The sequence below is a fragment of the Petaurus breviceps genome, unplaced genomic scaffold (assembly GCF_028583685.1).
Source record: "Petaurus breviceps papuanus isolate PSGF00001 unplaced genomic scaffold, PetGlider_PUasm1.0 90644, whole genome shotgun sequence".
In the NCBI taxonomy this organism is placed as follows: Eukaryota; Metazoa; Chordata; class Mammalia; order Diprotodontia; family Petauridae; genus Petaurus; species Petaurus breviceps.
The window spans coordinates 346,292-373,882 of NW_027187298.1; the positions used below are offsets into that span (position 1 = coordinate 346,292).

Below are 27,591 nucleotides of genomic sequence, written 5' to 3' on the forward strand. Positions count from 1 at the left end.
CTCTCTCTCTCTCTCTCTCTCTCTCTCTCTCTCTCTCTCTCTCTCTCCCCCTCTCTCTCTCTCTCTCTCTCTCTCATTTTGTTCTTGTTGTTTGGTTGTTTCAGTTGTGTCTGACCCTTTGTGATCCTGCTGAAGTTTTCTTGCAAAGATATTGGAGTGGTTTGCTATTTCTTTCTCCTGCTCATTTTGCAGATGAGGAAACTGAGGCAAACAGGGATAAGTGATTTGCCCAGGGTCACACATCTAGTACTAGTAAGTGTCTGAGGTCAAATTTGAACTCAGGTCTTCCTGACTCCAGGCCTGGTGCCTCTATCCACTGCCACTTAACTGCTCCTCGTTTTACATGAGGAAACTGAAGCCTAGAGAGAACTGATTTTCTCAGGGTCACTCTGGTATTAGGCAGTCAAGATTTGGGCGAAGGTCCAGGATTTCCAAGTTCAGTGCTCTTTACAGAGCATCTCTGTCTCCCTCCAGGTCGAATGGGCTCTGTTACCATCTGACAGTGTAGCCAGGAGCGAGCCAAGTTTCCATTTCGGGCCTCAGTATCCCCGCCTAGTGGGACGGTAGGGAATTGGATCAGACGCCCTAGAGCTCCCAGCCCACCACCTGCGCCTTCCATCCCGCCCCACCCCACCCCCTTTCCTCCTCATCTCTCTCCACCCCTCGCAGCGTGCCTCTCCTTTCTCTTTCTCTACCCAGGCTGTCCCACCCGAGCGAGCGGTCACAATCGCTCCTAGTCCGCGTCAATGCCCGGCCCCCAGGGGCGGGGACAGGTGGGAGTCCAGGTAGAGCGGCCCCCATCTTAGCCTGACCGCCAGACCTGTTACCACCCGAGATCCCAACTGGCGGCGGCATCCTGCGCAGCTGCTGCGGCCGGGGGGGCGGATTTGCAGGCAAGAGAGAGTCCTCCCCACCCCACGGCCGCAGGCATGAAGTGATGCTTCAGGGACCAGAGTATCTGGCGCTGCTCGTGCTCTTGCTGCTGGACAGCGTAGTCTCCTGCTCTCTGACCCCTAGTCTACCTAGAGAGAGAAGGGAAGGAAAGGCAGGGAAAAGTCGGAGCCCAAGGCAGCCTCCCCAAACCGCTCCTCTGGGTGCACTGCCTCCACTGCTGCCTCTCTTTCAGAACCTCAGCCCTCCCGGCTCCTTTGCCCCCACGGGGGTCGGAACTTTGGAGGACTGGGGGCTGCCGGGCGGGAGAAGGGGCCCTTTCCGGGATACATGTCTCTTAGTTGACTGGATACTTGGCCTCCCTTTCCCCACCCACCATGGGCACCCAGGGCCCCTGCTGCTCTCACAACCTGTTGGACACCACTCCAGCCAGGACAATCTTTGTGTACCGCAACGGAGACCAGTTCTACGTGGGCAAGAAGTTTGTGATCAATCGCAGGCGGGTCCCCAGCTTTGAAGCCTTGATGGCTCAGTTGAATGAGATGGTGGCAGTGCCCTTCGGAGTGAGGCGGCTCTACACGCCCTGTCATGGACATCTGGTCCAGCACCTGGAGGAGCTGCAGCAAGGGGGCAAATATGTAGCAGCTGGCAGAGAAAGGTTCAGGAAACTGGAGTAAGTGGGCCTGGGGGGGAGGGTAAGTAGAGAGGAGAAAGTGACGGGAGCAAATGGATCAGCACGCTTCTGGTGTTGGAGGAAAGTCTAGACATCCTTACCCGCTTCAGCGTTGTTCTTCAGTAAAGGGACTGTTTAGGGAAAACATTTTAGCACCTGGATTATTTGTCTAATATACACAACTGAGCTAGGATTGAGAGCTGGAAGAAACATTAGAGGTCAACTGGTCCAGTCTCTCATGGAACACGTCAGGAAAATGAGGCTCGGGAGAGGAAAAGAGACAACGGGAGAGTAAAGAAGCAGGGCTGGGATTTGAGCCCATTTAACAGATTGAGAAAAATGAGGCTGAGAAAGGATGTGCGACTAGGAAGTCACATTGGGATCTGAGCCCAGGTTGTACGATGCTAGATTGGATGATCTTTCTCTTAATAATCTATGATAACTCATATTCAGTTCCCTAACAGTAGTAAGGATTGTAGTCTCACTGACAATTTATTTTGTTGTTGTTCAGTCTTGTCTCCTTTTAGGATTTTCTTGGCAAAGTTAGAGTGTTTTGCCATTTCCTTCTCCAGATCATTTTACAGACGAGAAAACTGAGACAAACAGGGTTAAGTGACTTGCCTAGGGTCACACAGCTACTAAGTGTCTGAATCTGGATTTGAACTCATGAAGATGAGGCTTCCTGACTCCAGGCTCCCCCAAATCTTTTCCTCTCTATTCTCTGTCTCCTTTTTCATAAGAATAATAGTTCTCATTTACTTAGTGCTTCACAAAGTGCTTTCTTCACCATAGTCCTTCAAAATATTGCTCAAAACTCACCCAGAACCTTCCCCGATTATCCTGACTCCTCTCTAATGACTGCTCTCACCACATATTTGACAAATAGATTGCAGTGTCATATTTTATCTCTTCCATTAGACTATATAAAGGCAGGAATTGTTTCACTTCCTTCTACAGTGTTCCACAGGTTCTGACCTTTTCTGATCATCAAGAATTCTATAATTCTGTAAAATATGAGGTTGGACCAGATATCCCTAGGGTCCCTTCTACATCCCATTTTCTGTTATACCTTTGACATTGAATGTTCTATATCCCATTTACTTTCAACATCTTATGAGTCTGACCAGTAAGTAACATAGCCTAAGGAAAATGGATTGGACTTGAAGCAGACCTGAGTTGGAGGCTTGGTTCTGCTGTTTAAAATTCTGGTGATCTTGGGCAAGTTACTTTTCCATTCTGAACCTCCTTTTCATCATCTCTAAACTGAATATAATTCTTGCTACCGTCTATTTCACAGGGTTGGTGAGTGTGTGTATGTATGGTGTTTAGAAAACTATAAAAACTCAGTATAAAGTGTAAAACATAAGTCATCTATCAGCAAGAATTTATTAAGCAGTCACTTAATAAATTCTTTTACTATATTAATGCAACACTTCCCACTTTATCCTGTGCTGTTCCAGCTGATTTTGTCTCTGCCTTCCTTCCTGATGATTTTTTTATAGCTCACTTTTTTTTGGTCCATTATGCTTGATATGAAATGACTGTAGAGAAACTATTTTCTCATCCTTCCAAAAATGTTTTCCAGGTAAGGAGAAAATGGAATCTAATAGCAGTATTTCAAGCTGAAACCTTCTCCCCTCATCCCAGTCATTTTTTCAGTTGTAAGTGAAATTATATTAACATCCCTTTGTCCCATTTAATCCAACTCAATTCAATACGTATTTATTGTGAGATACAACATGATATAGTGGAAAGAGTGATGGATTTGAAGGCAGAGGACCTAGATTTAAAACCTGGTTCTACCACTTTTTTTATCTGGACAAATTACTTAACTTCTCTGGGTCTCAGTTTCCTTATCTGTAAAAGGAGGGAGGGTGTTGGATGAGGGATTTAGATGACCTCTAAGAACTCTTCCAGTTTCAAATCTAGGATCTCAAGTGCCTACTATGTGCAAGACACTGTATTAGGTGCTGAGGGTAAAAAAGACAAAATGAAAACCAGTTTCTGCCCTCAAGGAGCTTCCATTCTACTGGGATAATATTAAATATAACTTAATAAATATATACATGACAATCTGAGGAGGTGCAAGAGGGTACAAACCATTAGGGAAATGGGGAAAATCTCCTTACTGAGCCTTGAGGGAAACTAGATTTGAAGAGGCCGTGATGAGGAGTGCATTCCAGACACAGGAGAGATAACCTGCCCAGAAGTGGTGATGGAATGTAAAATTCAGGCAAGAGAAGTTGTGAATGGAAACAAAGATGCCATTAGTAGTTCGACAAGATGGATGCCATAAACTTAGTACAAAGAGGCAACTTGAGATGGGAGTGGAGGAGGTACATGTTGTAAAGGAAAGCAAAAAGGATAGCAGGCAAGTCAAATTGACCTCTCTGTGCCTCAGTTTTCCTCATCTGTAAACATGTTGGACCAGGTGATTTCAAAAGCATCTTCTAGGTCTGACATTCTGTGATTCCATGGAAAAGGAAACAGAATCTTGTCTCTGGATGAAGTGCATGACCTTGAAGCCCTCTTCATAGGTTTATAGCATTAGAACATTTGCATGCTTGGCAGAGCTGGGATTTGAACCCAGGTCTCTTGATTCCTGGTCCAGAGATATTTACACCATAGTTTGCTTCTGTTCTTTCTGAGCAAACAATGTTGACCTGGAAGAGGAACTCCAGCATTTATAGAAATTTGTTTTTCAGTGTTTCCTTAACTTTTTTCTTATGTAAATAATATCCATTATTCTATTTTTGTGAAGAAGGCCCTGCTTACACTTTTGGTTTGATTTTCTTTTATTTCAGTGAGGCACAATTGTTTTAAAATGTATATTTTGAAATTACTGAGTCACTAAACAGCTTAAATAACTTCTCACTTCTCAGAAAATTTCATCATAATGGCAAGACCAGCAAATGGACTTAGAAGTGAAGCTCTGTAATAATATTAGCCACCCCAGGGCTACATCTCATAATAATTGTTTAAAAGGACTAAATTGAAAAACAAAAACTATAAAAATCTAACCAATTCCCACGCAATCATTGTCCAAATCCTCTGGACTAAATTAATTATAGAGGACTTCTTTGAAAATCATCAGTAAATAATGGGGAAAAAAGCTTTTTCATCCTTCCAAAAAACTTGCAGACTCATAATTATGACTTTTTTTCTTGCAGCAGTTTCATTTCCCAAGAATCCTAGGCTTTTTTCTTTAAGCAAGGAAGCTTAAAACCCAGATCAGAGCTTGAAGTGATCTGTACACTTAAAAAAGCCCCAAACAATTGAATATATGAATGCATGGTGATAAAGCCTTTATTCAGCACTCCCTTTGTGCCATGTACTGTGCTGAGTGATGGGAATATTTGGGAATTTAGGCAGTCCCTGTCTTCAAGGAGTTTACAGTCTCAGCATTCCAGGGGCAGGATCTAAGGCTTAACTGAAAGGGGAATAAGGAGAAGACCAGGATGAAGGAGACCTGGTGGGCATATAGGTGTCATGTTTTGAAAATGATTGGGATGTGGAGTGACCTGGTTTAGTGAAAAGAATAGTGAGCTAAATATCAGGAGACTTGGGTTTGTGTTTCAGTTCTGTCCTTAATTTCTATTTAACTTGGGAAGCTTTTTGGAATTCTACTTTCCTCCTCTATAAAACTGAAATTCTTATGCTCTTTATTTCACAGGGTTGTTCTCAGGAAAACATATAAACCTTGCAATTATAGATTAAACAATGCCTAAGCCTTAGTGACATGAATTAATGGTATTTAAAATGCTGCTTATTTCATTATTAAAACTATCACACCAAGCCAGGTATGTTGGCAGTCATCTGTAATGCTGCTTATTTCATTATTAAAACTATCACACCAAGCCAGGTATGTTGGCAGTCATCTGTAATCTCTACAACTGGGGGAGGTTGAGGCTGGTGGATTTCTTGGGCTGGGGAATTCTGAATTTCAGTGGGGTAAAGCTGGTGAGATGCTTGTACTAAGGCTAGCATCAATGTGGTGAATTCTCTGGGAACAGAGATTAAAATTTATCTACCCATTGGGATTAGGCCTATGAGTGGCTGCTGCCCCTACTCAGTCAAGATAAGGAGACTCCAGGGCAGTTAGGTGGTATAGGGGCTAGAGCACTGCCCTGGAATCAGGAGGACCTGAGTTCAAATATGAACCTCAGACACTTTATTAGCTGTGTGACCCTGGGCAAGTCACTTAACCCCGACTGCCTTTTTAAAAAAAAAAGATAAGGAGACCCAGTCTCAACCCTACCCGCAACCGAAACAAACAGAAATCCAATTGTTTTCATGTTAGGAACGGTACTTAGTCTATACTTCATGTTTGTGTACATCTACTGAAACATTATTTCCTAATTATACTTATTTCTATTTGCAGTTATTTCCACATAGCTCCTCGAAAACCTACAAGAATGAAAAAGGTCAAGGAAGTAAGTGTATTCTGCTAACTAGTAAGTGTGGAATTAGACTATCATAGAAGTTTAAACGTTAGTATCAAATGCCTTGATATTTTAGAAGCATTGATGGTGTTTCTTAGGGAATGTTTGCAGAAGTTTGAAGTTCAAGATCAGAATTGACTTTGTAATCTTGCCATACTTTTCAAAGTAACTATGATTATGGAAATTAATAAAAACTGCCTTACCATAGTTACTAAAATTCCCTCTGCCAGTCACTATACACCAGTATTTATAAAAACTTAATTTAAAAAATTTGATGTTTGATATATAGAAGGATGGATGTCAGGCAAAGTTAAGTTAGTGAATCATGTGACTAATTCTGAACCATAGTAACATAAGATTTAGATCTAAAGAGATCTTAGAGGTTATCTAATCCTTTTTTCAAGGGCAGCTTGCCTGCAGGGAAAAATCATGTAAAGATCAGCTTTGGATCATGGTTAAATTAAGCTCTCCCCAACATGTGACATATTGTTCAATATATAATGAAGATTAATTATTTATTTCCTCAATACAAAAGAAAGTTTAAGACACAAAAGACTTATAAGCTCACATGACAAAGCTCTTATATTGTCCTGAATCGCTAACACTTAAAACATGGAACATTTAGTGGGACTGTTTAAAGAGCTTTTACCTTTACCTCAGCTCTGTAGCATTTGGACAAACTCCTTCCTCAAAGTTCATCCTACTTGGTATGCCAGGGCTGAGGCTCATCTTCTCATCTTTTCCTTTGAGGAATGTTATGGTAGCTGTGGAGAGCGCTTCCTGCAGTGTAGCTGGCACTGTCTGAGAGAGCCAGGAGCCTCCTACTTCTCAAACTTGTTAACTCCATAACTGGAAATGTCTTTCTCAGGATTGCTATTAAGTCACCTATGTTCAGGGAAAGAAACAGAAAACAGGACCTTGAGATACCGACTCAGACTTAGTATATGAGAGAGAGAGAGAGAGCAAGAGAGAGAGACAGAGACAGACAGACAGAGAAGAAGGAGTGCCAGTAGGAGTTGGAGTATCATTCCTCAAGTTCCGGAGAAAGAAAATATTGCAAGGGATGAAGTTATTTCTTAAAGGCTTTTGAAAGGTGGCTGGCTCTTTCTGACTTAATGGCCAGTCCTCTTTCAACATATTCCCTTTCCTCTTCAGAGGTCATGGGGATCAAGTGATTGCTGCATCATTCCAAAGCATGAAGTCCTCAGCACTGAGCATGTGTGTCCCTGAAAATGGCTGGTCGAGTAGGGCGCCTCAGATCAGCTCCATAAATACTCCGTGGGATAAACTAATTCAATTCTTGCTATAGCGCACTTTTCAAAATCGCTCCCTGATTATTTAACACATGCATGCATTGGAACTTGTCTATTTGAAAGGGATATTAGGAATTTAAGAACAGAGTATAGACTGCTAGAATTTGAAGGCCCTTAGAACACTGACTGTCAGAGCTGGAAGAGACTTTTAGAATCCAGAGCCTGGATAAGCAGTTGCCCCGGATGTCACAGAGGTCTAGTTTGAGCTACTTGATATCTGATGTACTTTGTAATTGTAAGATTCTGTGATTCTATGAATCTGACACAATAATTTATTTCCTTACCCTTACTCTCAATACATTCCTCAGTGTTTGTGACAGGTGGGAATTTAAAGGATGTATCTTTTTGTGATGATCTGAGAGCATGCTCCTTTAAAATCATAGCCTTATGACTTTTTACAATCTTAGTGTTTCAAAGGAGAAACACATTTCTGCATATGGATTCACATTTCTAGGGGAATGGGGATTCTTCTGGAGGCTTTGGATGGGAATGTAAGCTTGCTGCAGACTGTTCAGACTAGGGTAGAAGAATACTCTGGGTGGGGTGTGCGGAAGGGAAGGGAATAAGCATTTATAAAATGCCGACTATGTACCAGACACTACGCTGAGATGTATTGATGGACTCTGAATCTGTGTACTTGATTTTAATTTTAAATGGAATTTAATCATTCTTAATGATAGGACCACAGATCTAAATGACTTTAGAAGCCATTTTATTCAGCCTCCCCAATTTACAGAAAACCAAAGTCTAAGGAAGTTAAATGACTGGTCCAAGGTCATACAAGTAGTAAATACCAGAGGTAGAATTAAACACTAGACCTTCATTGATAATATTCTGCTAAAAGTAGGACCACCTTGAAGCCTTATATGTTTAGTTATTACAAATACCAGAAGGAATTCATTTATGATTTGGTCTCTTAGTCTGGATTCCAATAATAGTCATTATACTGATTTCATATTTTTAATCTGTTATCCTAGCAAAAACCTCATGAGGTAAATAGTTATTATTGTCCCAATTTTATAGTTTGGGAAAATGAATCTCAGAGGGATAATATAACTTTGTCCAGCAGTTAGGGTCAGAGGTGGTCTGATTATTTGTATAGTAGTCTTTCCATTTCACTGTGATTTCATGATAAATACTATGTGACAGGCACTGGGCTAAGTGTTTTAGAAATATTATCTCATTTGGTCCTTATAACAGCTCTGGGAGGTAGGTGCGATTATCATCTCAATTTTACAGTTAAAGAAACTGAAACTAAGTGACTTGCCCAAGGTCACATGTGTAGAAAATGTCTGAGGCTGGATTTGAACTTGGGTCTTCCAGACAGTAGGCCTAGTCCTCTATCCACTGGACTACCAAACTGCCACTAATCAGTCAATAAATCATTTATTAAGCACCTGCCATATTTGAGGCTCTGTCCTAGGTTCTATAGGGATCCCCAGAAACTAGAGTGTAATAGCTCCTTCCCTCCAGACATTTGATTTTAGCAACCAATGAATATTTTACAAATTGAACTTAAATGGAAAAAAGTTAGATGATCTAAACACAGTGGTCCATCAACCTTTTGCTAAAATGAAACAATTAGCATTCAAGGGTTTGTTGAAGGAAGAGTTTCTATGTACTTTAGGAAACATAGAAGGAATGTGAGACATTCAGTTTCATCGGCTTTCTGTTTAGGCAAAAATGTATTAGTGGAAAAATTGAAGACCAAGCTCCAGAGACCTTGACTGAGTATAGAACTTCACTTACAATTAATTAGAAAGCCATTTTATACACTTAATGAAGCCCATAGACATGATTTGTAAAATATTGTAGTGTAATACATTTGCAATCACATTTCATTTAATTGGGAACTAGGTTGGGTGGGTAGAGGAAGACTTTAGGTAAACACCCTTGGGGCCTTGGCTTATTGCTGGCTTTTCACATTTGTTTTAATGAGAAAAGTCTCATTTGAACTCCAGAGGCTTTCTACAGTTCAGTAGGCTCCAGCTTATCATCTGTAAAGATTTGTTTAGGCCTAGAGATCCTGACTAGTCCCCTTGATAACATGCCCAGGAATTGGTGAATTAAAATTGTTTTCCATGAGCCCCCAAGTGAGACAGCTCTTCTAATAGATTTGAGTCAGGGTTCATTTTTCTAGAAGTCTGCCTCCATGGGACTGAGTGTAGAGTGCCCCCTCCCTCCCCCCGCTGGGCATTCCAAGAAACACAAAGCCTGGTAACTGCCTTTGGCTTTTAGTGGACGATGTTTATACCCATGAAATGCTGAAGACACTCTATTTTAACAACTCTCTGTTCTTTTTGGCATAGTGGCTTTCAGTGGTGGTGCATTTGCTCCTGATCCTGTGCAGTTTTTGTACATGTCTTTCCACAAATATTCCATAGAAGATTAATCCCTTGTTCTTACTTTTATGGTACCTTGTACATATAAATTGCTGTGGGTATACCAACACAATGTCATGAAACTTATATGAAAACCAGGTTTATTGTAAGACAAATGAACATACATGTGGAACCTGAAGAATTCAGAATTCATACAGAAGTTTGCATATTTATAACAGCAAGACAAAGGAAGGAGAGGGGGTGTGGTAGTCATCTCTTGGGAGGGGAAGAAAATAAGAAATTTACATGATAACTTTATTATATATTTAAAAGGAATAGCACATTTTCAATAGCAAATTTTAGTTTCATGTGCAATCATTTTTTTATATTATACTATGTTATGGAAAGCTTGTTTTTATTCCATAAATAAAAAAAGGTATGTGCGTGAACATAAGATCAAAAGCATGTGAAATGTGTCTGTCACATGATGTATCATTTCCATCACATGATGTGGTGTGTTTGCCACACAAGGCATGTCACCATATGAGGTAGCATGTTTGTCACATGATGTAGTGCCTGTCACATGACATAGGGCATCAGCCACAAAAGTGGGATGTTTGTCACTTGTTGTAGCATGTCCATCACATGACATAACATATACATAGCATGATCACCAAATGACGTAGTAGCTGGTCACATGATATACTGTGTATGTCACACGACATGGTATGGTATGCTCATCACATGACACAGTGTATTGCATGTCATGATCATATAATGACATAGAGTGCCTATCAATGATGTGACATAGCTGCCACAATGTAGCATGTTCACCACATGACACATTCACAATGTATTACATGGTGTGCTTGTCACATGATGTGATATGTTCAATTATGTGATACATACATACTATGACACAGCATTGTGACATGTTTGTGAGAGTATATTTGTCACGTGAGGTGACATGTCCACTACATGAGGTGGCAGTATCATCACATGACATGTTATCCCATGAAATGGCATGCTTGTCACACAAAGCAGTATGCTATGTAATCTATCACTGGTCTTGTTGGTCACATTATATAAAGTATTTGTCACTTAACATAGTGTGTTAGTTGTATGATGTGGCATGTTCGTCACACAGCATAGCAGTTCATCATGTGACATGGTGGTTTGCATTGCACATTCACCACATGACTGACATGCTCATCACATGATATAACTTGTCCATAGTATGTTTGTCACATGATGTAGCATGAGCGCACGACTCTCTATGCCTTTCTAAATTGGTTTTTGACAGCTAGAATATTAATTCTTTGAAGCTTGTAGCCTTTTATAGTTTCCAACCATATTCTGTAGCATTATTGGATGAATATTTATGTTACAAAGATGGGATCTTGCATCAAGAAATTTGGGATTGTTGAAATCATTCATTATTTATTCCCCCAAATGCCATCTCACATACTCTCCTCCTTTTATTCGATTCTATGCACCATTAAACAGAATACCCAGATTAACAACTGAAGCATACCACATAAAATGATATTAATATGTCCCCAAAACATAACAAAATACGTTGATATAAATTTAAACACAACTTAAAACCCAGTAGTTGACTTAACGAGACAAAATTTATCAATTTTACTGTAGTCTTATCCCTCTTTATTGGGGAAGGTGTTAGCCATGGATTAAAGGTTGTTCAGGGAAGCAGATGGACCTTTTGGGGTTTCTATAGTTGCAGTCTAGTAGGCAGAAAAAATGTTTCTCCTTTATGTGAAAAATGCTTTCTCTCAGCAAAAAGGTGGGCCACTAGAAGAGAGAAAGGCTGTCTACAGTATTAGATGTAGTCTCTGCGTCAGTTGGTTCGATTTAAGCATTTTCTTTGTTGGAAGGGAGGAGGAGGAGGAGGTCAATAGGGGGAGTATATTAGGAAATGGCTGTGACATAAAAAAGAAAACGCATCCAACTGACAGTATAGAATAGAAGATCATTGTGGGTCCTTAGTGAAGTGGAAAATGGGGCTAGGCCCTGAAATATGGGGCAATCCTTGCATATATGGTCAGCCTGGCTTTGTTTACAAAGTACCCCAAATTTTTGAAAATCTAGGGCCAAAATTCTCCAGTTTTTACCTCTGGTTGATCTATGACTTCAGGAGACAATTGACTTTATACTCTGCACTTGCCACGATAGCCAGAAGGCCCCTATAAATCTCTCCCAGCAGCTTGTTTCTACTGATGGTTTTCTCTACCTGGCTACCCTTTGACAAGCTGATTCAGCATTTGTGGAAGCATTAAAAATGTTGGTTCCAAGCTGTAAATTCCTTGCCCCCCCTTTGTAGTAGAAGGTGCCTTTATAATGTGGGATGCAGGACTTAAGGAAATTATTTTTTTGACACACATGAATACCACACAACTGTATATCCAGCCTAGTCCAGAAATATGGACCTCTTTGGAACCCTGCTGTAGAGGAGTTTTTAATCTGGTTTCCACAAATAAACATGGGGTTCATGGGTAGGTTTTAAAAGAATCTCTAAAGTTGAATGGGAAAAAGTATTATGTCTTTATTTTCACCAATCTCCAATTGGAATTTAGCATTTCCTTCAATTATGAATGTGGGCAAAAAATTCTGAGAAAAGGGGTATATAGGTTTCAGGAGACCATTAAGGATGTTACAAAACACCATAGAGTTTAAGAATTGCTCTCCTGGAGGGTTCTCAGTTCTTCTGAGGAACAGATCTCATTCTGATCATGTTGAACCTGGAGCTGGGAGACCTGGTTTTGATTTTTGGCTCCAATACTCACTAGTAGTTTCTCCAGTTTCCCTTCCCCAAACCTCAAGCCACCAACTCTTATCTCAATGCCCAGGTTCACCAAGGAAGTGTCCCTTAATCTAAACATGATGTCTCTGGAGGGAAATTTATGCTCCAAACTTTTGCATCCCCTTCCTCATATCTTTCAGTAGAAAATGTACCAGTCTCATGCTTCATTCCATCTGGGTCCTATGTGGAGGGGGGTTACTAGAGGATCTGGATTCAGAGACTGACAAATACATTCACCTCTTGGAGATTCAGTGTTCTTATCTGCAAAGTGGAGGTCATGGGTTATAGATTTAGAGCTAAAAGGGCTTTATAATGGAGGCCAACTAGTCCAACCTCCTCATTTTACAGTTGAGGAAACTGGGGCTCAGAGAAATGAGGTCACCAGGTAGGTACATGACAGAAGGAGGATTTAAACCTACCCCAAATCTGGTACTCTTGAACTTCTACTCTACTGCTTTACATCACCTCCTCATAGGGTTATCTGGAGGAAAGCACTTTGTAAACTTTAAAGCACTATTTACAATTATCCCTTCTACATTGTGACTTTCCCAATTGTGGTTTTGATATTTGTCAGGTCAGCATAAGAAATTAAATGGGAATTTTTTTGGAAATTTTGTGGAAGCCACATATGACATACAAAGGTCAGCAGACAGCACAGAAAAAATTCTTTTTCATACAATATTTTTACTTAACATTGACTTACATATAGCCCATGACCAAATACTTAACCCAAATTTTACAATAAGGTACACTAAACACACCATAAAAGAAAAAAGAAAAAGAAAATAAGACACCTCTGGTACAAAGGGAGACTCAAAAATTTTTATGTGGATTTTCCAGATTGTGGGACCACTGAGCCCCTAACCTCCACCCACCCACAATGTGGAAGGGATAATTGTAAACATTAGTTATGCTTATTCTACTATAAAGGAGATATCAGTCACCATCTCAAAACAGTGTTGTAAGAAGTGGGGGGGATAATGGCAAAAAAGAGAGAAAGCCTCACTCTCTTCCTTATTTTTTTGGTTTTAATTCTGCCTCCTAACTTCTGAATGGATACAAACATGGTCCAAGAGCCCTATTTAATAATTTCATTTCATCTTCCCTTCCCTTCTAATAGTAGTGGGTAGGGGTAGGGGTCATTGATAAAATTACTGGGATGCAAACAAGATTGGGTAACCATTGTTTGTTCCACCTCCAAGCCTGCTGTCAAAAAAGCTTAATTAAGGAAGATTGAATTGGTCTCTCGGGAGAAGGGGAGGGGGAAATGTTAACATGGCAGTAAGGAAGGTAGGTGAGTTTTGGGTGTAATAAAGGAGTAGTTATGGTCAATAAGCCTGGAGAGGGAGGGCAACAAACTCCCTTTCATCATATGCTGAAAGATAGAATTTTCATCTCTAATGGTTGAGTTTAGCTCTTAATGATTCAATATTCAATGCAGCACAACTAAGGGATCCAAGTATCCTAGGGGTATTTTTTTCTGTGTTTCTTGACTGTTTTGCCACGCCCCCTTGTGAAGTGCATATGCTTTAGGGGATACTCTAGTGTGCCAGGATCATGATGCCAGGTTGCATGAAGTCTGACACACAAGGAACACAAAGTTGTTCAGTGGTGATGATTCTGTATTAGAAGGTTGGCAGCAACTGAATCCTTGACGACATGTACTTTCTCAGGTGTGCCCATGTAAGACTTCAGTCTCTTAGTTCTAGCTTCTGACAATCAACTTGGGTAGAGTTGTTAAGTGGGAGAAGTTTGTCTTCTGTGAGATTCCTTCTGTTCCACCTTTTTCCTCTTTCCTCCTCCCTCCTCTTTATCCTTTCCTTCCTTCCACAGGGGCAGCTAGATGCACAGTGGATAGAACTTTGGGGTTGGAACCAGGTAGACTCATCTTCATGAGTTCAAATTCGGCCTCAGACACTTACTTATTAACTGTGGTAAGTCACTTAACGCTGTTTACTTCAGTTTCCTTATGATTTGGAGAAGAAAATGGCAAACTACTCCAGCATCTTTGTCAAGAAAACTCCAAACGGGGTCACAAAGAATTGGATATAACTGAACAATGACAACAAAATTTAGTTATGCTTTTTTCAGAGACCTTCTGGAGATCAAGCAGGTGGAATATCAGAATCTCAGACTTGGGACCCAGAGAGGAAAAGTGACTTTTCTAAGGTCACAAAGCAAATTAGTAGCAGGGATAGGATTATAACCCAAACTTCAGCTCAAAATTCTGTGCTCTTTCTTGGCATATATGAAGTAGTGTGAAAAATACAATTGAGAGTCATAGTTTCTTTTTTTTTTTCTTTTTTCCCTGTCCTGTTATTTTGTTATCTTCAGGGCTCCTAGTTAGGAAACTCCTTTTACCTTTGCAGATCAGAAACTGTTCTACTTCTTATAGTATTAGAAAATTGCCCAAGGCACTTGCCCAGGGCCAAACAGTGTCAAAAGTAGGAAGTGAACCAACCTGCCATCCTGACTGCAAGGTGACCCTTTTTCTCTATTACTCTATCATACTGCCTCCACCTTTACTTTGCTGATGAGGAAATGGAGGTATAGAGGGTTAAATCCCAGCTTTATCACTTATTGGGCCACTAGATGACATTGTGGATAGAGCACCACACCTGGAGGCAGGAAGATATCTCCCTGAGTTCAAATCTGACCTCAGACTCTTATTAGCTTGACCCTGGATAAGTTACCCTATTTGCCTCAGTTTCCTCATCTGTTAAATGAACTGGAAAAGGAAATGGCAAATCCCTCCAGCAGCATTGCCAAGAAAACGCCAAATGGGGTCATGAAGAGTCAGACACAACTGACAAAAACCACTTGCAAGTTGGCTATGGAACCAAAGGACCTGGGTTTGATCTTAGTCATTTTTTTTGTGCTTTTTTTTTTTTTGGAGGGGTGAAGGCAGGGCAGATGGGGTTAAATGACTTGCCCAAGGTCACAAGGCTAGTAAGTGTTAAGTGTCTGAGGCTGGATTTGAACTCAGGTCCTCCTGACTCCAGGACCGGTGCTCTATTCACTGTGGCACCTAGCTGCCCCCTTAGCAAGAATTATTAAAACTCTCTGAATTTCATTTCCTTTATTTTTAATGAGTGGATAATATTTGTGTTATTGGTGTGATGCCTAGTGTCTGAGTCAGGGCTCAAACTCATATCTTCCTGCCTCCAGGTCCAGCACTTTATTCACAATGCTACATAACTGCCTCTTGTTTCTTCCTGTTTCTTTTTTCTATTATGACTTGCTTTTTCAATACTTGATATCATTGATAATACTAGCTGTCACTTTGATAATGTGTCCAATATAAGATCGATAATTCAGGTAGTGTGATGCAAGACTGGAAATAGGCAAACAGTGTTCCTATCTTCAAAATGGAGATGTCTCCAGGCAAGAAACTAGTGAGTTTTTAATTCAAACTTTACCCTCTTTTTAAATAGATGTAACTAAATACAGGATACCTTGAAATATTGTGCTGCCAAGAAATGTGTGACTTACAATGTAGTGGAGGAACATCAGTCTGGAGGGCAGGACACCAAGTTCTGGTTCTGGCTTTTGTCCATTAGTGAAAAAGGTGAATTTTGGGCAGTTTTTTTTCAGGATTTTGTTCCCCTGTAAAACTTCAGGGTAAGACTAGATCTGTAAGGCCCCCCCCCCCTTTTTTAAAAGCAATTGGGGTTAAGTAACTTGCCCAAGGTTACACGGCCAGTTATTTTGTGTGGGTGTTAAGTATCTGAGGCCGAACCAATCCCGGGTCCTCCGGACTCCGGGCCTGCGCTTTTACTCACTGCGCTACCTAGCCACCTCTGTAAGATCCCTTCTTGCTCTAACAGTCTGTGTTCTCTAAAGTTCCTTCCAGCACTGACATTCTATGTTCTAAGGGTCCTTCCATCTCTATGTTCTTTAAGTTATTTTTTTCTCCTAGTTCTGTGGTTCTAAGATCCCCTTCAGCTCTGACATTCTATAAAGTCTAAGGTCCCTTTTAGCTCTGACAGTTTATGGTCCAAGGTTCCTTTTAGCTCTGACTTTTAAAGGTTTATTTATTTGTATTTAAGGGGTTGACTTTCTCTGATAAAGAAAGTAAAGAACAATGTCTAGAGGGACAGAAAAGCTTAAATCAAAAGTGCCATTGTCATTTAAAAAACTGTCTGAAGGCAGACAAAAGCGTCTTCAGATTTATAGTTCAAGTCAGTGAGAAAACAATTTAATTTATAATGAATTGATTAATTACAATTATATATTATATTAATCATATATAATGATATATGAATATATAATTATAATAGATTAATTAATGAATTTATAATGAATTTCATGTTCTTCAGGGAGTATAGCACCATAGCATTAGAAGACCTGGGTTCTGTGCCTAGTTCTGCTACCAAATGGCTGGTTTCTCTGAGCCTCAGTTTTCTTATCTATAAAATTAAGGGGTTGGCCTAGGAATCCTTGCAAATTTAAAATTCAGCAGTGTTGTATAAAAATCGAGGAGCATTTTGGAAGGGATACAGCCCTAGAAGAATACTTATTTCTGTTTCTTCCCATGGTCTGGAACCTAGTTTACCAACCTTAGCCCTGAGTTTGGGCCCCAGTGACTTTCCAGTGGTCACTTAGGTAATATGTGAAGGAGCCAGTTATTGAACTCAGCTTTTCTGATTCCAAGATCATTTTTTTCTTTTTCTGTCTTTCTTTTACATCATACCATCAATAGAATGAAACTTACCAGAAATTGGAGTAGGAGAAAATAATCTGATTAGTGCCAAGACAACTCCCAAGTTTTCTAAATCTATACTAGTTTCCTGCTTGCCTTTATTGTACATCCTGGTCTGATGTACCTTGATATCAGTTGTGTCCTGCTCAGGACTTTGGAACTGACTGGCAAAGTTGTTGTCCATTCATCCCATCCAGAATGTGATTTCTATGTTCTCAAGTCATAAGATGCATTAAAATTTTCTTTTTAATAACTTCCATAAGTGATTCCTAGTTCTGTCCTCTGAGTCTAGGCAGAACAAGTATTAATCCTTCATGTAGATGACAAACCTTTAAATATATGAAGACAAAAATCGTGTCTTCCTTAAATGTGGGCTTTAAATTTATTCCTATTAAATGTCATCTTAATAGATTCATCTCATTATTGTAGGCTATGAAGACCTTTTTGGATCCCAATTCTGTCATCCAATGTGTTAGCTCCTCTTTTCAGCCTCAAGGCATGAGCAAACTTGATATGCATATATTACACTTTTAGCCAAGTCAGTGATAAAGCTAGCAAGCAAAGCAGGATCAAGGACAGTGAGGACACTGTAGTTTCCCTAGAAAGATCTCCCTCCATACTGACATTGATTGTCTAATCACCACTCTTGTTATGCAGGTAGTTCCAAAATCACTTAACTACTCTCAGTTCATTCATTCTTCTCTTGTCCACCAGGGTAACCTGAAATAGTTTGTCAAATGGTTTGCTAAAATCAAGGTATATTTTGTCAGTCACCTCACTGATATACCAGTCTAGCAATCCTGCCATAAAAGGAAATGATGAGGTTAGCCTGCTCTAATTTGTTCTTAATGAACCAGTGCTTTCCTGAATATTAATAAAAAATCCCCTCTGACAGTATGTTTGAAAATATTGTCAGGAATTGAAGTTGATCAAACTCCTCACTAGTTTATTGCCTGGAGATATCTCCATTTGGAAAACTGGAACACTGTTTGCCCATTTCCAGTCTTGCATCACACTACCTATTCTCCATGGGTTTATTTTTCACAATTTTTTTTATCGATACTTTTTTATATCTTCTTCCTTTCTGGGTTTATGATTGAGCCTTCCCTTTTAACAACAACCACAGAAAGAGCAATTTAGGAGAACTTCCTAACACATCATTGGAGTCTGACAGGGCATGAATGTAGAGGACTCATTTCCTACTCATATTTCCTCTCCATTCCAATGATGGCAGCAAGGTGCATTTTCTTGTCTTTTCTTTGGGGGACAAGCATGGTCGTTACAATTATGCAACATTCACTTTTTAGTTTTAAAATTTTTGTTCTTTCTGTTTACATTGGTGTAGTGATTGTTTATTTTCTGCTTACTTCAGTCTACATTTGCTCATATGTTCGCATAAGACTTCACACTTCTCAGGAATCTTCATATTCATCAGTTTTATGGTGATATCCAGCACATTCACTATCTGGGAGGCAGTTCATCTAAGTCTGATTGCTTCAATGCTTGTTTCCTTATTTATCTTATTTTTCCTTTTTGAGTATATTTATTCTATTCCTTTCATCTGAAAATCGTTCTTCTTTGTAAAGAAAATAGAAACAAAGTGGGATGTCAACAGTTCTGAATTTATGTCTTCAGTTATTGCCTTTCCATTCACTGCAGAGTGTTAATATTTACACGCAGTATGAGAAGGGAATGCAAGCATGTTGCTGAACCCAAGCCTTCTGCACAGAGGCAATGGGATGCTAAACTTCCCAGGTATCATGAATCTGGAATCTAGCCTTCTAGCAGAGAAAGGAAATTCCCATGGCAGTACCAACTTTGCAAGTTGCCTCGAGAGTACCTGAGTTTGAGAATTTCAGTTACTTAATCTTCTAGAAATGGATTTTCTTACACATCCTATTACTTAGAGAAAGAAGACAGTCTATATGTGTTCTGCATTTCAGTCTTCGGAAGGTCAGCATCATATTTGGAGCACAAAACCACTGAGGATATGACTGAGCCAGAAGCTGAAGATGGAGGAGGCTGTAGTCACGCAGTATTCAGAAGGGACTGATGAAAAAGTGCCAGGCAGAGACTCTGAGATCCAGGTCACTGGGGACCATGCAAGGACATCGGAAGCTCTGTAACCCTGCAGCGTCAGAAGCACGAGTTACTCTTCTTCACACATTTTTTGGCTGGATTTATTCCTTATTTGTTACATAATTGTGTATCCACAATTCCCTGATGATACTGAGTGTATGTCTGTAAATCTATACTCTTGGTTTATGGGGAAAATTCTTTGTTGCTATTGTTGTTATAACACTATTTCAGTAAATGCCATTGTTTTGAGCTAAATGTGTCCTTTGCCTGACTATTGGGACAGAAACACATCAGTGGGTGCTCAGAAGCTAGTTTAAGGAGTGCAGACGCATGGAATACCTTGAATCTGGTGTATTTATTCCCTGGGAGACCCATTCTAAAAGTGTGAGTTGAAGGTTTTCCAGAGGGTCCACTACAGCAAGAAAAATAGCTATATTTTCCCCAGAGATGTAGAGTATACTTTCCCAAAAATATACACAGCATTGATAGTAAGGAATGCATGGAAAGGCAAACACATTTAATAACAATAACAACAACAATAATAACAACTATATTAGTTGCTAACATTTATATAGCACTTACCATGTATCAGGCCCTGAGCTAAGTGCTTTAAAATTATGTTGTTTGATCTCACAACAATCTTGTGAGGGAAGATAAGGTAAATAGAGGCTGAGTGACTTGCCTAGCATCACATAGCTAGTAAGTGTCTGTAATGTTAATGGGATATAAGATCTTCCCAGCCCATTAATAGGCCTCACCTGGAGCCCATTAAGGGAAGCTTGCTTAGGGGAGGCTTGCTTATAGGAAAGTTTTCATACCTTGTGTTAATTTCTAATTAGGCACTGAGTCAGGAGGGTTGTGATGCCCTCTGGCTATAAAAAGGGGTATATTTACTCTGAGGTTAGGATTTTGCTTTGGGGCTCCCTCATTTGATGGAAGAGTGTTCTTGGGATTTGACAAGATGAGACAGTTAAGGAGCACCCCTGCTTTGAAAAACCCAGTTGTTGGTGCTTCTCTCTCTGATAACTATGTATGTATCGCCTTGGTTAGGCAGTTGGATCTGTTGATCTGTGCTAATTTCTCAGACAGAAGCCCTATCTGTTGGTCTCTATTTCTCTGCTTGTATTTTCTCTATTTTCTTTGTTTGGATTTTCTCTGAAGTTCAGGTTGCTGATTTTCCCCCTGAACTAATGAATGTAATTAAAAAAGATTGTTGGGGTGGCCAGGTGGCTCAGCGAGTAAGAGCACCAGCCCCAGTGTCGGGATGACCTGGGGATCAAATCCGGGCTGAGATACTTAGCACCACACCCAGAAATAACTGGCTGTGTAACCTTGAGCAAGTTACTTAACCTCAATTGCTTAAAAAAAAAAAGACTGTTGACCCCTTGAACAGCTATCTTTCCTAGTAAAGCTGATCTAAGAACCTGTGCTAGCAGCTCTCCTGTGTTCTGGTATTATTGGTCTTATACCCTCACAGTAGCTGCAAATGGCATTGCTGTTATAGTGTCTGAGGGTGGATTCGAAATCAGGACTTCCTGAACTCTAGGCCTGGTACTCTACCCACTGTACCATCTAGCTGTCTTCACAGATAGAGAACGAATGGCCAGGGCATTGTGAAAAGGGGCAACTCGTATTTGTAGTACTTCAGTGCTGCTCTTGTCTTCTGGTGGACCTACTTCTTGCTGCACTTGCAAGGCATAGTTACATCTCTGGATGTGGTTTTTTTGGGCATGGCTTCTTCATTTTTTCACCCTGGTAGCTGCATAGCATTACTCTTCCGGTCCTGTAGACATGGCTGTACTGGTACAAGTTTATGGATTTTTTTTCTGTGCCCAACTTCTGGTTTCAGCTGGAGTCCTTAGTTAAGAGGGAGTTCTGTCCTCATTCTTTTAGCTAAAATATTATTTTTTTTTATTTGTTGTTGAGTCATTTTCGGTTGTGTCTGACTCTTCTTGACTCCATTTGGGATTTTCTTGTCAAAGATACTGAAATTGTTTGCCATTTCCTTCTCCAGCTCATTTTACAGATAAGGAAACTGAGGAAACGGATTTAAGTGGCTTGCCCAGGCCAGACATCTAGTAAGTGTTTGAGGCTAGATTTGAACTCAGGAAGATTATTCTAGGCCCAGTACTCTATAAAAGGCAGGACATTGACCTACCATATCATTGGGCTAGGAAGAAAATCTCTTAATTATTTTTCCTTTTGTTAAAAGGGGCTATTTTCAAGTGTTGACGATAATGAATATTTCCTTTCCAAAAGGAGTGACCTTTTTCTAGAAACTAAACTCTCTGAAACACAGAATAGCTAACTAGTGACAACAGGCTTTAGTCTTTTTTTTTTTTTAACTTTGACTTTCTGCTCATTAAGAATAGGATCTTTGTTAGAAACCTTATTCTGATTTAGGGTTAGAAATTCCTTTTACCTCTCTGATTAATTACTTCATGGAGATACTGTTTAAACTCTTCCCCTCTCACCCCACCCAAAAATCCCTACAGAGCTATGTCTGACCAATTGCAATTTTTTTTAGGAGGCCTGCGGGGCTGCTTAAAAATGAATGTGAGCTAACAGAAAATCTAAGCTTAGAGGGCAAAGTGTCATTGTCTTTTTTTTTTTCCTCCTAGGCTTATTCTTGCCTTAATATGTGTCTTTTTGTTCCACATAAGCTGCCCTACCATATGAACTGCACCTACCACATGTAGTTATTGTGAGGATCAAGTGGAAGCTATTATTATTATTATAGCTTATGTGATAGGTACTGAGGGACTCAATTAGAGTGGGGGCGGTAAGGTTGAGAGGAAGGGTACCAACAGTACAGACATTTCTGGGAGGACTTGTTACTATTGGCATAGAGGAGAAGTTGAAGGAGAGGTCATTAAGGGAGTGGAATGAATCAAAGATGACTCATAGTGTCATAGTATTTAGGACAAAAGGGACATTAAATGGTATTTAGCCACTCTCCACCCCCCCCCCCCCCCCCATTATTTTCTTTTTGTTTTGTGTGTTTTTTTCTTTTTGAAGGGGCAATTGGGGTTAAGTGACTTGCCCAAGATCACATGGCTAGTAAGTGTTAAATGTCTGAGGCCGGATTTGAATTCAGGTCCTCCTGACTGCAGGGCCTGTGCTCTATTCACTTCTCCACCTATCCATCCCTCCCCATTATTATTATTTTTTTAAGTAATTGGGGTTAAGTAACATGCTCAAGTTTACACGACCAGTTATTTCTGGGTGCGGTGCTAAGTATCTGAGCCCGGATTCGATCCCCAGGTCATCCCGACACTAGGACTGGTGCTCTTACTCGCTGAGCCATCTGGCCGCCCCATCCCCATTCTTTTCTAAATGAGAAAGCTGAGGCTCAGAGAAATTGTGACTTCCCAAGGTGTGTGTCAGAGTCTGAAACTGAGCTTTTGGATCTTGGTCCATTGGCAGAAGTCGGGAGGAGAGGAGTAAAGTTGTTGTTATTTATTGCCATTTCCCACCAGGTATGTGATGTGAGATGGGAAAAATGTGGAGTTTGGTTCATTCACTGAGAGTATGCAACCTTTGGCTTTTAAGGGGAGAGATGAGAATAAAAAGGCAGCTTGAGAGCCCTGTTATGTGTCTGGGAAAGTGCCACTGTTACTGATTCAGCCCAGCTCAGTAATCACCCCTGGTTAGTAGAGCAAGGGGCCTAAAGCCTATTGGATCACTCAGTCTCATGGTGAAGACCAATGATATAAGTCCTTTGCTTTGACAGGTGTGAAATGAAACCCTTATCCCCATCGGGAAGTGGCTTGAAAAGTGCATTGTCTTGATATTTCCCAATAGCTTGCTGTAAAAGAATAGGAGGGAAAACAATATAACAGCCCAAGAATCCTGTTTCTAATTACTGGAGGTATTAATTACACAGATGATTTTGAGGTTAATGACTCATTAGCACATCAAAAGAGCAATTAGTTTATTGTTTCCATATTTTTGTGCAATCGGGCAGAAAGCTGTTTCTTAATATTTGGTTACCTTAATTAAGATCATAAAGAATATAGGCCCTGTGTTTCTGTCTTTAAGGTAAGATTGTGAAAATTTGAATGGAATTTATTTTCTTTCTTTTTTTAAATTTCAAAATGATTTATTAAGGCTTATTATTAAGGGGAGGAGGCGCCCCGGCAGAGGTGGAGGGCGTGATGCGGAAATTCTGGAAGAGCGTCCCCATGTGCTTCTGCTGCTGCAGGGAGGACACCCCGCCGCCCCTGCGGCCCAGCCGCTGCCCCGCGCCCGGCCCTCGGCCTGGTGCTCCTGGTTGGCGCTCTGCGTAGCTCGCGCTGCTTCTGCAGGTTGGCCTCCGAGTACTTGAGGACGCGGCTCTCGCGCACCCACTCGTCCCAGTTCTTGTTCCAGCCGCTGTAGTGGATCAGGTAGCGCACCTGCTTGTCCTCCGTGGCCACCTTGAGGCACTTGGCCTCGTACAGTGCAGGCCCGTGGAAGCACAGCACGCACTCCCTCCTGGAACTTGGGCTTCGGGGCCTGCTTCGGAGCCTGCTTCGGAGCCATGGCGGGGCTCGCAGCTGGGTGGCTGTGGAGAGCGGCCTGGAAATGCAGCGAGCGCCACCACCCTGCTGCTGCCTCCTCTGCTGCCTGAGGCTTGAATCAAATGGCATTTATTTTCACTGTATGAGCATATTCTATATGTACTATGATACTAAAGTCACTTTTTGAGATTCTAGATTGAGTCCTAGGTATCATAGAAAAAGTAGTAGATTCAGATTCAGAAAAAGGCCTAGGTTAGAATTAAAACTCTATTACCTATTCCCCATGTTACCTTGGTCTAGTTACATTCCCTCTTGGGGCCTCAGTTTCTTCATTTTTTTTTTTTTTTGCTTTTTTTGGAGGGTTAAGTGACTTGCCCAAGGTCACATGGCTAGGTTTTTTTTTTTTAATGTGTTAAGTGTCTGAGGCTGGATTTGAACTCAGGTCCTTCTGACTTCAGGGCTGGTGCTCTATTCACTGTGCCACCTAGCTGCCCCCGGTCTCTTCCTTTATAAAATAAGAAGTTTGGATTAGAAAACTTATGAGATTCTTTCGAAGTCCTAATGCTTGTTATGATCCTAAGTAACTTTCACTCATTGGGCCTTATTTTCCTCATCAGTGAAATAAAGCAGTTAGATTAGACGATCTCTAAATCCTATGTATGACCCTTACTAAATGATGCTGCTATTATACCATTTGTCATAGTATGCCCTATAAGTCATATATACACATATACATATATATACACACACGCTCGTGTGCGCACACACATACACACACACACACACACACACACACACACATATATATATATATATATACACACATGCATAGATAGATGTTTTCTGGTAATGGTGATCGCTTTTTATTTTTCATTCATAGTTTCTCACCTAGTATCTACCAGGTAACTAATGATTCCTGAAACATTAGAGGGCTCACTAAGTGAAATTGTGTGGTCTCAGCATACTTCAAAGGCCTATCCTTCCCTTTTAGAGGTGTTCGAGCCCCACCCTAGGCACTTTCCCTTCATACTACCTCCCTACTCTCGTCTTGCCATCTCCCAACAAAATTTGCTCTCAGAAAAAATTATAATGTTGGGGCAGGTAAGTGGCGCAGCAAATAGAGCACTGGTTCTGGAGTCAGGAAGACCTAAATTCAAATCAGACCTCTGATACTTGACACACTTACTAGCTGTGTGACCTTGGACAAGTCACTTAACCCCAATTGCCTTGCCTTCCCTCCAAGAAAAAAGAAAACCCAAAACAAACCAATTCTAATGTCTCAGAATATCAACACTGGAAGAAATCTCTTGTCACTTAGTCCTGCTTTCCTTATAAGTGATCCAAGACTTCTAAAAAGAGAATGATTTATTTTTTGGGGAAAATTTAGACTATTTGATTAAATTTCTTTCTTTCTTTCTTTTTTTTTTTTTTGCTTTTTGGAGGGCAATTGGGGCTAAGTGACTTGCCCAACGTCACATGGCTAGTTTTTGTGTTAAGTGTCTGAGGCAGGATTTGAACTCAGGTCCTCCTGACTCCAGGGCTGGTGCTCTATTCACTGTGCCACCTAGTTGTCCCTATTTGATTAATTTTTTATTTGGTTATTTAAGCATTAACATAACTATATTAAACAGCATATAAATTCAATTGAAGTGTTTTCATTATAGAACATATTTTGGCCAGGTTTGATTCTTTTTTTTTTTATTTTTCAAATGCTTTATTAACTTCTGATTTACATCATTCATTTCTGCCAGATTTTTCTCCCCATTTTTCCCCTACCCACTGCCCCAAAATAGCAGTCCCACAGGATATCCCCTCCTCTGATCTGCTCTCTCCTATATTTTCTCCCATACCCCTTTCAACTTTTCGAGTAGGGCATGGTGGATCTCTATGCCCCAGTGCCTGTATATCTTATTTCCCAATTACATGTAAAATAGTATTAATAATAGTATATATATTTAAACATCTGATTTTAAAACTTTGAATAAAAGATTCATTCCCTTCCTCCCTTGTCACCCACCCTTACTGGGAAGATAAGCAGTTCAGTATAGGTTGTACATGTGTAGCTAACGCAAAACAATAACATGGTAGATACATTGTAAAAGACTGACTATATTTCCCTCCCTCCTATCCCACCTCCCACTTGTTCTATTCTCTACTTTGATCCCATCCTTTTTCAAAAGTGGGTGCTTCCAACTTCCCTCCACCTGAGCTTGCCCTCCCTTCCATCATCCCCCCTCTCATCCCCTTCCCCCCTATTCTCCTGGAGGGTGAGATCCCCTATTTAGTGTGTATTTCATTCCCTCCTCAAGCCAAATTCAATGGGAATAAGGTTGACCCATTCCCTTTTGCCTTCCTATTCTTCCCCTCCATTGTAACCATTTTCCCTTGCCTCTTCTGTATGAGATAGTTTATCCCATTCTGTCTCTCCCCATCTCCTCTCATTATATTCCTCTCTCACCTCTTAATTTCACCTTTTAAGTATCATTCCTTCCTGTTAAATTGGTCCTGTGCCCTCTATCTATGTATACCTGTAAACATATATACACACGTTCACATGTGTATTCATATGCCCATATACCCTCATATATAAACATATCTATCTATCTATCTATCTATCTATCTATCTATCTATCTATCTATCTATCTATCTATCTATTCCCTTCAACTATTTTCATACTGACAAAAGTTTCATCAGTTACAATTAATGTTTTTCCATGTAGGAATGTTAATAGTTCAACTCTGATAAGTTCCTTATGATTTCTTTTCCCTGTTTACCTTTTCATGCTTCTCTTGCTTCTTGTATCTGAATGTGAAATTTTCTATTCAACTCTGGTTTTTTCATCAAGAATGCTTGAAAGTCCTCTATTCCACTTAATGACCATATTTTCCCCTGAAACATGATACTCAGTTTTGCTGGGTAGGTGATTCTTGGTTTTAATCCCAGCTCCTTTAACCTCTGGAATATCATATTCCAAGCCCTTCGATCACTCAGTGTAGAAGCTGCCAGATCCTGGGTTATCCTGATTGTGTTTCCACAATATTCAAATTGTTTCTTCCTGGCTGCTTGTAATATTCTCTCCTTAATCTGGGAATTCCAGAACCTGGCTATAATATTCCTAGGAGTTTTCTTTTTGGGATCTTTTTCAGGAGGTGATCGGTGGATTCTTTCAACCTCTATTTTGCCCTCTGGTTCTAAAGCATCAGGGCAGTTTTCTTTGAGAACTTCCTGGAAGATGATTTCTAGGTTCTTACTTTGATCATGGCTTTAAGATAGTCCAATAATTTTTAAATGATCTCTCCTGGATCTATTTTCCAGGTCAGTGGTTTTTCCCATGAGATATTTCATATTGCCTTCTATTCTTTCATTTGTTTGAATCTGTTTAACAGCATCTTGATTTCTCATAAAATCATTAGCTTCCATTTGCTCCATTCTAATTCTGAAGCAATGATTCTCCTTATTGAGCTTTTGAGATTCTTTTTCCATCTGGCAAATTTGGCTTTTTAAGGCATTCTTCTCCTCATTGCCTTTTTGAGCCTCTTTTGCCAATTGAGTTAGTCTATTTTTTAAGATATGATTTTCCTCAGTCAGGCTGTTGACTCTCATTTCATAATTTTCTTGCATCGTTCTCATTTATCTTCCCAATTTTTCCTCCACTTCTCTTATCTGCTTCTTAAGGTCCTCTATGGCCTGTAATCAGCTTGTATTTTCCTTTGAAGCTATTGGTGCAGGAGTTCTGACTTCACTGTCTTCCTCCTGTTCCATGCTTTGATCCTTTTTGTCCCCAAAATAGGAGTCTAATGTTGGAATTTTCTGTCTGCTTTGTTTCCTTTGCCTGGTCATGTCGCT

General features: G+C 40.3%; 1 protein-coding gene across 1 annotated transcript in view; it reads left to right on the top strand.

Annotated features, from left to right (window-relative positions):
- The first annotated feature begins 1,268 nt into the window (after positions 1-1,268).
- DCDC2C (doublecortin domain containing 2C) overlaps positions 1,269-27,591 on the top strand; it is a 194,611-nt gene continuing 168,288 nt past the window's right edge. The window contains exons 1-2 of the mRNA XM_069064769.1: positions 1,269-1,564; positions 5,946-5,997. Coding sequence (XP_068920870.1) covers positions 1,269-1,564; positions 5,946-5,997 — 348 coding nt within the window. The remainder of the gene's footprint in view (positions 1,565-5,945; positions 5,998-27,591) is intronic.